This window comes from Sphaerodactylus townsendi, linkage group LG03, assembly GCF_021028975.2.
Source record: "Sphaerodactylus townsendi isolate TG3544 linkage group LG03, MPM_Stown_v2.3, whole genome shotgun sequence".
Classification (NCBI taxonomy): Eukaryota; Metazoa; Chordata; class Lepidosauria; order Squamata; family Sphaerodactylidae; genus Sphaerodactylus; species Sphaerodactylus townsendi.
Window position 1 is genome coordinate 165,854,743 of NC_059427.1, and position 15,782 is coordinate 165,870,524.

The window sequence follows — 15,782 nt, forward strand, 5'->3', positions numbered from 1 at the left end:
CCCATCATCCCCTGCCAGCATCATGCTGACGGGGGATGATGGGAACTGTAGTCCATAACATCTGGAGGGCTGCGAGTTTGACACCTGTGGGTAAGGGGGTTACTTTTTAATTTTTTCAAAAGGTTGAGCAGCTTAAGTAACGCTTTACAACACACTAGCCTTTTTGGCATTGCCTAACGAAGTGGAGAGAAATTATTTCCCCAGAACTGGATGCAACTAGAAGTCGAGGCTCATGTATCTCTTTAGTGTTTGCTTAGGAATTGTACAGGCTTTTTACTCAAGGGCTAGAAGCCATACTCACCCACAACTGCCTTTTGTGCCTTTGTGTTAAAGGTAGAGGACTCCTGCTGTCGCCTGTCTGTGGTCTCCCTCAACTTGGAAGGAAAGTTGTGCTGCTGCTTTGTTATGCAGCTTGGCTCACTTGCTTAATCCATACAAATGGTTTTATTTATTTACATTTTTAAACCCACCTTTCTCCTATGATGGATGAAAGGTAGCAGTTTGCTAAACTGCTGCTCTCTTATTATAGTACTTAGAATATTCTGCCAGTGTGGATAATGCAAATTATTTGACTCTGTAGCTGCACCGCCGGGAACACGCTGTTTTCCCTGTCCCTCTCCTACTCACCTCGTCGCCTTCGTCGCTCTACTGGACTGCTGAGACCCTCCCTCGCTGACCTCCGACCCCTGGAGACAGCGTGGGCGGGTCTTAGGAGTCCAGCAGGGCGACGAAGGCGACGAGGTGAGGGGGGGGGACGGGGAAGGGGCGGCTCCGTGCGGAGCCGCCTCTCCCACGCCGGCCTCTGCGGGGGCCGCTCACACACTCCCGTGCGAATGGCCCCCCCTCCACCGGCAGAATTCCTGCCGGTGCAGGGGCGCCCTTTCCGCAGTGTGGAAAGGGCCTCTGTCTCAGAAAAAGATGTTAGTATGGTCAGCTAAGGTGCAGTGGTAGAGAAAATTGTATGCTTCCACTTTGGAATATAGTCCCAAACGAATATGAGAATTATCATTCATTTTTACGTGCTGCCTTTGTCAAAACCATCATTTTGTGTATTATTGAACATGGTACTTTGAAACAAGAGCATTGATAGTTCATTGAATGACTATCACCAATACTTGCAATGGATGAGTGGGGAGCAAGACTAGGTAGGCGCTAGGACCCAGGCGGAGGCATTCTACAACAAAGAAGGTCCAACATTCTGAGTTCTGTGGCAGAGGACTATACAACCCTACTAGCATCTTTTTCTGAGGCAGACTATAGTATATGGAAGAATCCTGCCTTATATTAAAGGCATGTTCTAGAATGGTGATCTTTCAGTTCAGCGTTAACAATATATAAATTTCAAGTAAGCAAAGCAGTTGGTTATTTATCTTCTTTAGACTGCTCATGGGTCTGGATCTAAGGCTTAAAAATAATTTTGCCTCAATAGGCTGAAGTGTTGAAAGTGACTTCTGGTGTTTGTGGCATCCCTTTGCCACTGCATTCCACTTGTGAGCAAACAGATGTTGTGAGAAGCTGAGAATCCTCAGTGTTGAAGATCTCTTAAGTGTTCTTACAGAATTGTTTTTAGAATAATTATGGGGGAACGGGGGAGATGGTTTCGTTTTTTAAGACCTGTTTACAAAGTGTCCCTTTGCTTTCTTTCTGAGATCTGCTTGCTGTATTCTTTTCTAGAACACGAATGGTGTGAATTTCTATAACATTCTGACTCCAGATTCTTCATCCCTGACATCCACCTCAAGTGAATTGGTCCCCATCTGTAAGTTGAGAAGGAGTTTCTGTGGGAGGGTGTTTTTTTCACAGCCAGTAAAGTGAATATACGAGGCTGTGAGGCACCGAAGCATCAAAGTACCAGTTGAAAAAAATAAATTAATCAAGGCTCCTGAGGGTTTTTCAGTCTGCCACAGACTTAAAACAAGGAGCAGCAGTGGCGTAGGAGGTTAAGAGCTTATGTATCTAATCTGGAGGAACCGGGTTTGATTCCCAGCTCTGCCACTTGAGCTGTGGAGGCTTATCTGGGGAATTCAGATTAGCCTGTGCACTTCTGCACACGCCAGCTGGGTGACCTTGGGCTAGTCACAGCTTCTCGGAGCTCTCTCAGCCCCACCTACCTCACAGGGTGTTTGTTGTGAGGGGGGAAGGGCAAGGAGACTGTAAGCCCCTTTGAGTCTCCTACAGGAGAGAAAGGGGGGATATAAATCCAAACTCTTCTTCTTCTTCTTATTCTCTGTCTCAGAAAAAGATATTAGTACGATCAGTTGTCGAGAAAATTGTACGCTTCCACAGTAGAATACAGTCTTGAATGAATATGAGAGTTATTTATTTTTATGCGTGTTTAATTGAGTTGGGTGCCAATGTTGTATAATTGAACTGAATGCCGAAATGCGTTTCAACTTTCAAATGGATGGGTGGGGTAGGGAACAGGATTAGGTAGGCGCTAATTAGGTAAACGCTTCACCCTTGTTTTCCTTCTCCAATAAATGACTGTCTTCTTTTTTTTTTAAAGTAAAACTCTTCCAGCGTCATGTACAATATCAACATAAAGACAAGTTGAGTGATTTGATGAACGGACCAATCAGAAAGAAGCTGAAAATAATTCCTGACCATGTAAAATGGGGAGGTATTGTGCTGTTTTTCTGTGCAGATGCTCAAGATAAACTAGTAATGTCATATGGTTTGTTCTGAAATGTTTCTAGTCTTCCTCTATAGCCTTCTTACTCATTGGAATGTATGATGCTAGATCTGGGTCTTAGTGGAAAGCTCTGCTTGGAAGGGTAGTGAACAGAATTATCCCTTAGTATGAGCATAATGTTCTCAAGTATCCTTCTGTTCATTAAAGGAGTGAAATAAAGACCCTCCCCAAACAAATCCCCTAAAACATTTCTAAAATGGGATGCTGTGTGGTTTCCGGACTGTATGGCCGTGTTCTAGCAGCATTCTCTCCTGACGTTTTGCCTGCATCTGTGGCTGGCCACAGATGCAGGTGAAACGTCAGGCGAGAATGCCGCTAGAACACGGCCATGTAGCCCGGAAACCGCACAGCACCCGAGTGATTCCGGCCGTGAAAGCTTTCGACAATACATTTCTAAAATGTTTCCAATCCCCCGTTAAAATTATGTATATCTGCCCTCACTCCCTTGAAACATTTCCTAGCTGCCATTTTGTGATTTTTCCCTTGGGGGGGAGGGGAGTTCTGTGTTGAATCAGTGCTTCAGTTCCTCATAGCCAGTACTCGTATATTCACGGCATCGAAAAACCGCCCCCCGCCCCCCCCCCATAAAAGAACAGAGAAATGCTGCAAATGAACAGGTGAGGGGAAACTGAGTGAGCTCAGAACCTGGCACAGAGTAGGAAATTCAAGGAAGCAGAGACACATGGGAAATGTAAATAGATTGCACAGCAGTTGAAGATGTTTTCAAACAGTTTCAGCCAGAGAATAGTTTTAAAAAGGGGATTCGTTTAAAATGTCTTGAGGCTGGAAATAAAACTTTTGGGGGTAAAAACAATGCAGAACTCCATGGAGGAAACTTTTTATTCTTGCCTCAAAACATTTTAAAAGGTTTGTGTGGAAAAGACCTGGGAGTCGGAATTCTGGCATAGGATTTCAGTGAGACCCACATTTCATAGCTGTGGTTTTCAAATGCTTTTGGAGGTTGGGCGAGCTGGCTGTGAAATTGCTGAACAGCAAAGATGTTTTGGAATCATTGTCAATTGTACTCTCTTTAAAATATCCCTCTCATTCTCTTGCTGCAAGTTCTAAACCATGCTGGGCTCTCCAGGGGCTGATGGGAATTGTAGTCCATGAACATCTGGAGAGCCGCAGGTTGCAGATCCCTGTTCTAAACGAATATGTCCCATCACTCTTAGGGATGTTTTAAGCAAATAGAAAAGTAATTGGGAAGCAGCACTGATTGGCTAGTACCCGTATTGCGCTCATAGCTTTTTCCTTCCTCAGACTAGTCTTGCAATTGCTTTTAACCCCATTTGTGACCTTCTTAAATAACGTGAAGGGTGAACACACATGTGCTACTTTAAATAACTGAACAATCAGGCTGCATGTTTGAAGTAGTAGGGCAGGGGGCAACACAGCTTACTGGAACATGCATGACTGTAGAGTGGATGGAAGAACTGCGTTTAAAAATCCTAACTCTGGCTCCACCTTGACTGGTTGTGCAAACTCTGGCGAATCTTAAGAGAAGTTGATTTTTTAAAGAAAAACAAGCTCCAAAAAGCAAATCCTTGGAGAGATCAAAGGCCTGAAAGCTCCTCTTCACTAGAGCTGCTCCATTTGAAATTGAAAATAGCCTAACAAAAATTAATAAGTGGCTTCATGTTATGGAGAGTGAAGTCTCCCTCTTTCTCCAACTCAATGCAAGCGTGCTGTTCTCAGAAAATCTCTTCCAAGGAGGGTCGAGGAAAATACATGTTAGCATGTGTTGAATCCTAAGAAAGTGAAAAATGGATAGTCATCTTCGTATTTGCTGTAATAATGTGGGGCAGGGAAAAGTCCTTTAAAGAACACAACATTGGATCAATGGGGCTGTTCCTCTGAGATCGCAAATGCCTTAGCAGACCTGTTGCTCAGGAGCAGCAGCAGCAGAAGGCCATTGCTTTCACATCCTGCATGTGAGCTCCCAAAGGCACCTGGTGGGCCACTGCGAGTAGCAGAGTGCTGGACTAGATCAGGGGTCTGCAATTGGTCATGCTGGCAGGGGCTGATGGGAATTGTAGTCCATGAACATCTGGAGAGCCACAAGTTGCAGACCCCTGGACTAGATTGAATCTGGTCTGATCCAGAAGGCTTGGTCTTATGAGGTGGGGTAAACATAGATTCCCCCATTAACTTTTCCTTTCAAAGGATTCTAAGCATGCATGTGGTCAAACCTTCCTATAAAGGGATTCTTTATCTTAAAAATACCCCTAAGTGTATGAGATCCGAGAATAGGTTGAGGTCATTTATGATCTCATTGGCACTATCCAGTTCCTGTAGTCGTCATTCCGCCATCTAGGGCTGCCAGCCTGCAGATAGTTCTGGAATTATAACTGATCTCTAAGCGACAGAAATCGGTTCCCTTGAAGAAAACAGCTTATTTGGAGGGTAGACTCTATGGCATGATGTTCCAATGAAGCCCCTTCCTGTGTGCCCCCTTCCCGTGTGCCACCCCCTTAATCTCCAGGTATTTTCCAACCCAGATGTGGAGTGGAGAGGACAAAGAATCACATTTGATCAGCATCTTTCCTTAGCATTCCAGTGCAGTGGCAGAGCTATAAGGGGACGGGGTGTGCGCTGTGCACCGGGCGCACGCCTGGGGGGCACAGAAAATCACCCCAGGCCCCTCCCCCTTTCCCCCACGGTGCCCCCCACCCCCCTTCCCACACTTACCTTAGTTCCTTTCCTTTTTCTTGAACTTTTTCAGGCTGCAAAAGGCCTGTTCACAGTGAAAACGGCCTGAGGAACTACAGTTCCCAGTAGACCTTGGGGTTTACAAGGTCTCCTGGGAAGTATAGTTCCCATCAGGCCGTTTTTACTGTGAACAGGCCTTTTGCAGCCTGAAAAAGTTCAAGAAAAAGGAAAGGAACTAAGGTAAGTGTGGGAAGGGGGGTTGCCGCGGGGGGGGGCATGGGGAGGAAATATAGAATGCGCACTGGGCGCAGTTTGGCCCAGCTACGCCTCTGTTCCAGTGTGTGTGCAGGGAAAATTGCTTTGAAGAATGAAGGTCTCTGTGTCCTGCAAGTGACCTCAGGGGCATACTCTAGGACAGTGGTGGCGAACCTTTGCCACTCCAGATGTTATGGACTACAATTCCCATCAGCCCCTGCCAGCATGGCCAAGGAAGTAGTAGCTTATTTTACAACATTTTTGTGCACCCATGAAGGACTGTTTTCACAAAATTTGGGTTCTTCCTCCAAATGGTCATGGAATTCCATGCTGTTCTTACGCAGAAAAATGGGAGGCAGTGAATTTAATTCAATAACTATCACTGGTGCTCTTGAAAGAGACGCATTGGTGTGCCATTTTGCTGTTCAGATTTCATTTTTGAAGTGCAAAATGTGGCATTACTTTGGTAGGTAATTGACTGATCACTCCAGCAATGACCTAAGAGTTCTTTTGCTTCTACTTGTGAAAGTGATAAACTCTCTGTTGTCTTTCCTGCTATTTTTTTTAACTTGTTGCTTTATACCACTAGGCCAGGCGCAAGACGTTTTCACACACATGTCTGAAGACTTCATGAAACATGCCATAGACATTGTAGATGGCCTCCTGGAAGCCAATGTCAATGTTACTGTTTACAATGGGCAGCTGGATCTCATTGTTTCTACCATAGGTAAGGATGTTGAGGGCGTATGATGATTGAGGCTGAGATCAAACTTATCTCACCCCAGTCCCGGCTCCTTTTCCCTCCAATGACTCCATCACCAGCTGAGTTCTCAAAGATTTATTGAAAAAACAGAAATCAAAGAAATAAAACATAAATGCAGTTATAGAGATTGCTCAGCTGAATACATTCTTATGGTTTTGTTGGGACCTCTTGCCCAAGAGATGCTTCTCTTAGCTTAGCCCATGATAGTGTCACCTTGGTCTTTGTTCTTAGTCTCCAAGAAAACTTCCCTCCTTGCCATGCGGTTACCCAAAACCCTTGAAGTGCCTTATTTGGGCATCTTCCTGTCCTGGGTACATTTCCATGGCCTTTTGGTTTCCCCATCCTGCAATCAAAGACCATTTTAACATGTAGGTGTGACGCTGCTAGCTTTTACAGCACTATTCCATCACAGGGCAGGACAGCAGAGGCCGGGGACAGAATGACACTGCCATGTTGTTCTTTTGAAATCAGTTCTGTCTCTCCCTGTTACTAAACTTCTGGCTTTCTTCATGTATGCCTGTTTTTGCTATGAACTTTGCTATTTATTTAGAAGAAGAGTTGGTTTTTGTACTCCGCTTTTCTCTACCATTAAGGAGCCTCAAAGCGGCTTACAAAAATCCTTTCCTTCCTCTCCTGACAACAGACACCTTGTGAGGTAGGTGGAGCTGAGAGAGTTCAGAGAGAACTGTGAGTGGTCCAAGGGCCCCAACTGGTTTCATGTGGAGGAGTGGGAAAACAAACCCAGTTCTCTAGATTAGAGTCTGCCGCTCTTAACCACTACAGCACACTGGCTCTCGTTTATTTCATTGATATCCCATGTTTTCTTTCAGTGGGAACCCAAAACGACTATCATCGTTCTCCTGTCCTCCATTTTATACTCACAACTATCCTGTGAGGTAGATTAGGTGGACCTGTGTGACTGGTCCAACCAGCAAGTTGCCATTGTAGAGTAGGAATTTAAACCTCGTTCGCTCATATCCTAGTTTGACACTGTAACAGCAAATGTTGATGCAAGGACAGACTATTTTCCTGGAAGTATCATTATTATGTCATGTCTGTTGCAACCTGTTAATCTTTTGAAAACCGGGGCTGATTCCGCATGGGCCAAAAAACAGCAGTGTGAAAATGGTGTGAAAATGGTGTAAAAGGGTTTAAAACGGTGTAAAAGGGTTTATACTGTTTTCACACCGCCATTTTGGCCCAGGCGGAATCAGCCTAGGATTGGTTTAGTTTAATACCTTTTAATGCTAGCTGTATTCACCCTGATCAGTAAGTTATTTTATTTTTATTTATTTATTTTCATTTACTCCCCACCCTTTACCACGGTCTCAGGTGGGTTACATTAAAAACTGTTTTTAAAAAACCTCATAAAACAATGTTAAAATCCCCGTAAAACCCCATGCTAAAAATCCAAACAAAATCTAAAATCTATGAAAGATACACTGAAAACTTCCCATTTCCCTGGCAGCGACCACTAATGATCTTTACTGAGATGTGTAGACCTTTTGTTTTTAAGAATTTGCTGTTTCCTGGCCAGAAGCATGAGGGCTAGCATCCACATTCTTCTTCTGCTCTCTTCTGAGGATTTGCTGTGTTTCCATACTGATCTGTAGGAAGAAGAAGAAGAAGAGTTTGGATTTATACCCCCCCTTTTCTCTCCTGCAGGAGACTCAAAGGGGCTTACAATCTCCTTGCCCTTCCCCCCTCACAACAAACACCCTGTGAGGTAGGTGAGGCTGAGAGAGCTCTGAGAAGCTGTGACTAGCCCAAGGTCACCCAGCTGGCGTGTGTGGGAGTGTACAGGCTAATCTGAATTCCACAGATAAGCCTCCACAGCTCAGGTGGTAGAGCTGGGAATCAAACCCGGTTCCTCCAGATTAGATACACGAGCTCTTAACCTCCTATGCCACTGCTGCTCTGAAACACTAAAATCCCAGTGTCTGTCTCCCTCTCCTTGCAGTTGTATCACTTTCAGTTTAACGTCCCTTACACAATATTTGAAAAGGCATTCAAACAGAGCTTCAAACAGTTTGCTGATGTTACTAACAGGCATCGCTGTCTGGTTTTGGGAGCCATTTTTCTTGTAGTGCAAGAAGCCTGACTTGGAACGACACTAGTGGGTGTACTTAAGATGCAAATAAATGGCTGCTGGCAGAGATGAATGCACCACAGCCAATTAAAAAAATACTTTAGAAGGTGTCTCTGTAGATGATACTAACAATTATTAGAAAAGGCAGGGTGGAGATGAGAAACTGCCATAAATTGGCTTGCTTCCTCTCTGTTCAGTCCATATGCACATATCAGTTTCTTTGAGATTCTTGCTTCTAGCTTTAAATGACTCACTAATTATCTAATAAGAGTCCTTGGGCAATTACAATTACAGCCACAGATGCAGGCGAAACGTCAGGAGAGAATGCTGCTAGAACACGGCCATACAGCCCGGAAACCACACAGCACCCAAATTACAACCTACTTTTTAAATATCTTTGGGATGTCTCATTCCCTTGCCAACTGGAATTACTTCACTCCAGCTTCCCTTTTTCATCTTCCAAGTTTCACACAATAACTTCTCTTTCTATCCAGAATCAGTCTCTCTCTTGGATCTACCTGTGCCTTTGATATGAAGCTTTTTAAAAAATTGAATAACCCAAAAATAAATGCACAGTTAAGGAACCAGAGGGGGCGGAACCATTTATTAGTCTGTTCATTGGTTACCATTTTTTTTAATCTATCTGGATCTGATTTTTTTTTGCTCTTGGAATTGAGGTTTCAAATGTCCCTACAAATATTACGTTCATGATTATAATGTTTGCTTAGAACACCTGCTTTTACCATTTAAAAAAAAAAATCTAAAAGTTTGGTATACTTGACCAATAATTTTGATTGCTGCAGTGACAATTTTGGCCCGTTTGACTGTGACGAAATTGCTTGGCTGCTTTCTGGATTCACGTAGAATTCAACCCCTCCCGCAATTCTTCTTTAATACCCTGTTTCCCCGAATATAAGACATCCCCTGAAAATAAGACTTAGTAGAGGTTTTGCTGAAGTGCGAAATATAAGGCACCCCCCAAAAGTAAGACACAGCAAAGTTTTTGTTTGGAAGCATGCCTGACAAACAGAACACAGAAAAATAAGACATCCCCTGAAAATAAGACATAGCGCATCTTTGGGAGCAAAAATTAATATAAGACACTGTCTTATTTTCGGGGCAACACGGTATCTGATGAGCAACATTTGACAAAATTCCCAATTCAAATCAACAACTGAAATTAGACTACCAGGCTTTATTGGAAAGCTAATTTGCAACCGATTTATTGCTTGACCTACAGCAGCCCTGTGAATCTCTAGGTCCAGGGTCCCCAACCTTTGTGAGCCTGTGGGCAGGTTTGGAATTCTGATGCAGCGTGATGGGCAGAGCATGACTGCTGCAGGTGGCATAAATCACCACAAAGTGATTGTCGCAGCTTAAATGTGGTAAGGCAGTGTAGATCCTTGTGCATAAGGCAGGGGTCAGCAACCTTTTCCACCCAAAGAGCCATTTGGACCGGTTTTCCACGACCCTGAAGGTCTACTGAGCCGGAGAGGCGGCTCCGCACAAAGCTGCCTCCGGTTTGGCCCCTCCACTCACCTTTCCTTCCAGTGATGGGGGGCGGAGGCGCCGGGCAGGGAAACCCCCACTGCCTGACGGAGCAGGCAGCTGCCTGCTCCGTGGGGCAGAAGGGAGATGGCGGCTGTGGGGATGGAAGAGGGGGGATAGCAGCTGCTCTAGAGGGACATGCCCACACAACCCTCCGACCTCCAGGGGTCGGAGGGCAGCATGGGCTGTCCCTCCAGCCCTCCAGAGCAGCCCTGGAAGGAGAGGTGAGTGGAGGGGACACAAAAAGCGGCACCCTCATGCACAGAGCCGCCTCTGGTTCGGCTCCTCCACTCATCTTTCCTTCCAGCACTGATCTGGAGGGTACCCAGGAGCAACAGTGGCGTAGGAGGTTAAGAGCTCGTGTATCTAATCTGGCGGAACTGGGTTTGATTCCCAGCTCTGCCACCTGAGCTGTGGAGGCTTATCTGGGGAATTCAGATTAGCCTGTACACTCCCACACACGCCAGCTGGGTGACCTTGGGCTAGTCACAGCTTCTCGGAGCTCTCTCAGCCCCACCTACCTCACAGGGTGTTTGTTGTGAGGGGGAAAGGGCAAGGTGATGGTAAGCCCCTTTGAGTCTCCTGCAGGAGAGAAAAGGGGGGATATAAATCCAAACTCCTCCTCCTCCTCCTTCTTCTTCTTCCTCTTCTTCTTCTTCCTCTTCTTCCTCTTCTTTTTCATCCTCTTCTTCCTCTTCTTCCTCTTCTTCCTCTTCCTCCTCCTCCTCCAACCTCCCATGGTACCCTCCAACCTCCAGGCCATGTGGGGCCACAGTATAAGGCTAAAAGAGTCACATGTGGCTCCGGAGCCGCAGGTTGCAGACCCCCGGCATAAGGAGTTCGGTTTTTATGTCATGCTTTTCTTTATTTTTATTTATTTATTTATATTTTAGATTTATATAGGCCGCCTCTTCCCCGGAGGGCTCGATTTTCTTGACCCTTTAAGGAATCTCAAAGCAGCTTCCAATCACCTTCCCTTTCTCTCCCCACAGAAGACACCTTGTGAGGTAGGCAGACCTGAGAGAGTTTGGATAGAACTGTGAGTAGTCCAGGGTCACCTAGCAAACTTCATGTGGAGGAGTGGGAAATCAAACCTGTTTCTCTAGATTAGAGTTCTGTACTCTTAACCACTATGCTATGCCGGTTTTCTGTGGGCAGCTGCTGAAAAAGCAACTGTAGCAAACTCTACACAGCCAATCAGATCTGTGATAATTAATCAGAAGCCTTGCTGGGTAAAAGCCCCAGGCTCCACCCCCTTCACTAAAATACTTGTTGAGCACCACAGCACCCACAGGCTTCACACTGGGTACCTCTACTCTAGGGCAGGGGTCGGCAACCTGCGGCTCTGGAGCCACATGCAGCTCTTTCGTCCTCATACTGCGGCTCCGCAGCGGCGATGCCAATGACGGCGAGTTGCACTTGGGACGCGGCGAGCGCGCCTCCTTCCCCGCCCCCTCCTTCATTCCTTCCTCCCTCCAGCGTCCTTTCCCCTCCTTCCCTCGTCTGGCGCCTGGGAAGAAAAGGAAGGAAGGAAGGAAGGAAGGAAGGAAGGAAGGAAGGAAGGAAGGAAGGAAGGAAGGAAGGAAGGAAGGAAGGAAGGAAGGAAGGAAGGAAGGAAGGAAGGAAGGAAGGAAGGAAGGAAGGAAGGAAGGAAGGAAGGAAGGAAGGAAGGAAGGAAGGAAGGAAGCACACTTGCTGCGTCCCAAGTGAAACTTGCCGTCAATGGCATTGCCACCACTGTCTATCCCGCCCGCTTGGCTGAAAGCAGGGCTTGGGGAGGGCGGGGGTAGGGGCGGGGCTTGGGGAGGCGGGGCCAAATGACTCTTTGGGTGCTAAAGGTTGCCGACCCCCTGCTCTAGGGGCTAATCAGCAGCAGCTCACAAGTGACTGCTCTTCACAATTGGCAGTAGCAGCTGATGTTTTTGTAGGTGACTTGCAAAGGTATTTGACATCAAACCATTATGGTTAATAGTCCTGTCTGCCTAAACAGAGAGGGTACTGCGTCGTTACTGGTGCGAATACTGCTTTTTGAGTATTCTCCTGAATGGACAGGTCAGAATGAAAAGAAAATTAACACAACCGGGAGTGAACTGAGCTAAAATCTCTCCTCCTGCTATCTCACTTTCAGGGAGGTTGGTGTATATGTACATGTTGTCGTGTTTAAGAGCGGGGGACTCTAATCTGGAGAACTGGTTTGATTCCCTACTCTTCCACATAAGTGGTGGTCTCTGGTGAACTGGGTTTGTTTCCCTGTTCTTCCACATGAAGCCTTCTGAGTGACTGGGCTAGTCACAGTTCTTTCAGAACTCTCTCAACCCCATCAACCTCACAAGGGGTCTGTTGTGGGGAGAGGAAGGGAAAGGAGTTTGTAAGTCTGTTTGAGACACCTTACAGAAGAGAAAATCAGGGTATAAATCCAAACTCCTGTTATAAACCCTTTGGTGTGACCAACAGTCTGGAGTCCACCCTAAGCATTTCTCTGCTCATATAGATCAAGCCAATGTTGCTGATTTTCTTAGATGTCAAAACCGAAAAGAGATTTTTCTTTCCTCAAATTCTGGACTAGAAATTGAAAATTTTAAAATGTTACCATATTTCAGAAAGATTATCTGGGATGTAAAACCTGTCAGTTGGGGCGATATATGTATGATCTGTGCTATTGTCACAATATCACCTAGGTTGGTTGGATTAATTTGTCTTTTTGGAAAGCAGTGGATGGTTAGACTCCAAACCTTCTGGTTTTGATTCTAGCATTGTGATCAGTCCTCTTGCAGAGATCAGTACTTTCTCTTGGTTTCTTTGTTTAGGCCAAGAAGCGTGGGTCCGCAAGCTGCAGTGGCCCAAACTGAAGCATTTCAGTGACCAAAAATGGCAAGCTTTGTACATAGGCCCCAAAACTGAAGAGACAGCAGCTTTCTTCAAGTCCTATGATAATTTAGCCTTCTACTGGATTCTAAAGGCTGGGCACATGGTAAGTCTGTTCCAGGGATCTCCAACCATTTTGAGCCTGTAGGCACCTTTGGGATTTTGACACTGGGCCTGGTCACAAAATGGCTGCCATAGGAGGCACAGTGAATGACAAAATGGCTGCCATAGGAGGCACAGTGAATGACAAAATGGCTGCCATAGGAGGCACAGTGAATGACAAAATGGCTGCCATAGGAGGCACAGTGAATGACAAAATGGCTGCCATAGGAGGCACAGCGAATGACCAAATGGCTTCCATAGGAAGGGTAGAGAAAAGTGGGGTGTAAATCCAAACTCTTCTAAAGCACATAAATTTACTGAACCAATTAGAGCATCATCCCTGCACAAATTCATTGTCCCAACTGTCTTCTCCAAATCTTAGAAGAGTCTTTCCAGTTTCACAGCAGTTCCTTGGGCTTATGTGTTCAGAGAGGGAATGGTAAAAGGCCAGGCTTGAGGGCTCTAGAAGCTCCTTTAAGACATGGGAACAAGAGGGTGGAATAGACACCACTGTTGAGATTCAAAATGGCAGCCTACAATCAACAGATGTCTTGTTTGACCTTGATGACTGCACTAGGCCATGTCAGCCTGCCCAATCCAAGGGAGGGGGGTGATAGATTGACTGTTGGGGCGGTGCCGCCACACTTCCTTCAAAGAGGTGATTGGTACATGGGCACGGGGGAAAAGGGAAAAACCTTTACTCCCTTGAGAAAGCCATTGCATGGAGTGACTTACACTGTATTTGTTGGTGCCATAAGTCTGTGCCACTGGAAGGGGGCATTCCCATCCTGAAAATATACTGGAAGCTGACTAATGTTGATTCCACCACCCAGAACACCCCTTGGAATGCCCCCATGATGTTGGCATAGGCCTACTGCTGCAGGGACCAGTTTTTGGGTTTGGTCGGCATTCTGCCATGCTGTGGCCCAACACCAAAATAAGTGACCCAATGCTGGTGTCCGTGCCACTTTGCATGGCGCAATGAGCATAGCCCTCCCCTTTTGATTACATGGTAACTCTTTCAGTCCAAATCCGAGGAGCAGCAGTGGTGTAGGAGGTTAAGAGCTCGTGTATCTAATCTGGAGGAACCGGGTTTGATTCCCCGCTCTGCCACCTGAGCTGTGGAGGCTTATCTGGGGAATTCAGATTAGCCTGTACACTCCCACACACGCCAGCTGGGTGACCTTGGGCTAGTCACAGCTTCTCGGAGCTCTCTCAGCCCCACCTACCTCACAGGGTGTTTGTTGTGAGGGGGGAAGGGCAAGGAGATGGTAAGCCCCTTTGAGTCTCCTGCAGGAGAGAAAGGGGGGATATAAATCCAAAGTCTTCTTCTTCTTCTTCTTTTAAAGTTCTTAAACTGTGCTATCTTGTGTCTGAGATCAACAGACTTTTGGCTGCCTGAATTTTCTTTTCATTCCGAATGGAAATTTCTTGCACATTTTCTGGTTTGTAATCTCTAAATGGCCAAAGTTCTGGGATGAACAATTCCTTCAGATGAACATAGCAGGCAAAACAACCACAAAGCAGAGTGGGGTCCTTGTTGACAGTGTGGGAGCTCTTCTCTAGCTGCTGAAAAAATGTGTGCTTTTACCCTATCAGGTACCTGCGGACCAAGGTGATATGGCCCTGAAAATGGTTCGGATGGTGACTCGCCAAGATCACTAACAGAATCGGAGCCAGCTGGCTTGGCTCCCTTGAACGCTTGGACGGCATCCCCTGTTTTGTTAAATTGCACCTTAAACTGCGTTGCTGCCTGCCTCGGCCGTTGGATTCTGCGCAAGATATTTCAAGGAGGGGAAGATGCTGCCCTTGAGTGGACATGCCTGCCATTCCCTGTCCCTGCGCCGCACCCGCAGACTTTCAGCCCGATGAACCGTTCAGTGGAGGAGCAGCTTGCTGCCGCGTTTGTTCTTGCATGAAATGTTGAGTGCTTTTGATTTACGGAGAATTCTTTCCACAGTTCTTTTACAGCTCGCTCCAAAATGTGTTTACCAGGGAGTAGGGCTCACAGAGGGCTCAGGGTCACACATAGCACATCCAATGGAAGACAATTTTCAGATTCTTCTCCATCTCCCTTTATATGGAGGGGGGGGGGGTTTAACCTCAGGGGTAAATCCACTGAAAGAATTCACCATTCCTCTTCCCTTCCACCCAGTTTATTTTCTTGATGATATTGGTTGTAGCTATGTTTGAAGACATGGCCTGTGGCCGAAATGTATGTGCAACTCAAATTGTGGGTAATTTTTTAAAAATCAGGTTTAGTTTCTGGGCGGGGGGGAGGAAGGGGCTGGGTGACCCCTTGGCCTCCAACTTTTTCTCCTGCATAAGCTACCTCCTTCCCTACTAATATTTGCCTTATACATAAATGATTCCCATATCTTCTGCAGGTCAAAAGGCAGCCAAGGTGGACGAGGCTGAGTGGGAAAGTAACTAAATGATGGAAAGGCTTCTCAGTTCCCCTCCGCAGTCAAAATAGCTGAAAAAGCTTTACATCTTGTGGCTGCATATATATTTTTTGAAAAGCACATTTTTATTTTTACCGACTCAAAAGATACAGAAAAAAGACATTAATGATAAAAAAAAATTATGGAAATGTTGCAATCATAATTGAAAATCCTGGTTTATATGATCACAATCAAACATTGTCTACATCAGAATGAAGTAGTAAATAGTAAATGGACTTAATATTAATATGTAACTGGGAACGAGCTGGGTGACCTTGGGCTAGTCACAGTTCTTCTGAGCTCTTTCAGCCCCCACCTACCTCACAGGGTGTAGGTTGTGAGGGGGGAAGGGAAAGGAGATTGTAAGCCCCT

At 45.9% G+C, this 15,782-nt stretch overlaps 1 protein-coding gene across 1 annotated transcript in view; it reads left to right on the plus strand.

Annotated features, from left to right (window-relative positions):
- Positions 1 to 15,559, plus strand: part of SCPEP1 (serine carboxypeptidase 1) — a 40,374-nt gene extending 24,815 nt beyond the window's left edge. The window contains exons 9-13 of the mRNA XM_048492225.1: positions 1,675 to 1,759; positions 2,507 to 2,620; positions 6,189 to 6,326; positions 12,807 to 12,970; positions 14,566 to 15,559. Of these exons, the coding sequence (XP_048348182.1) occupies positions 1,675 to 1,759; positions 2,507 to 2,620; positions 6,189 to 6,326; positions 12,807 to 12,970; positions 14,566 to 14,631 (567 nt within the window). The 3' untranslated portion in view covers positions 14,632 to 15,559. The remainder of the gene's footprint in view (positions 1 to 1,674; positions 1,760 to 2,506; positions 2,621 to 6,188; positions 6,327 to 12,806; positions 12,971 to 14,565) is intronic.
- Positions 15,560 to 15,782: the final 223 nt, after the last annotated feature.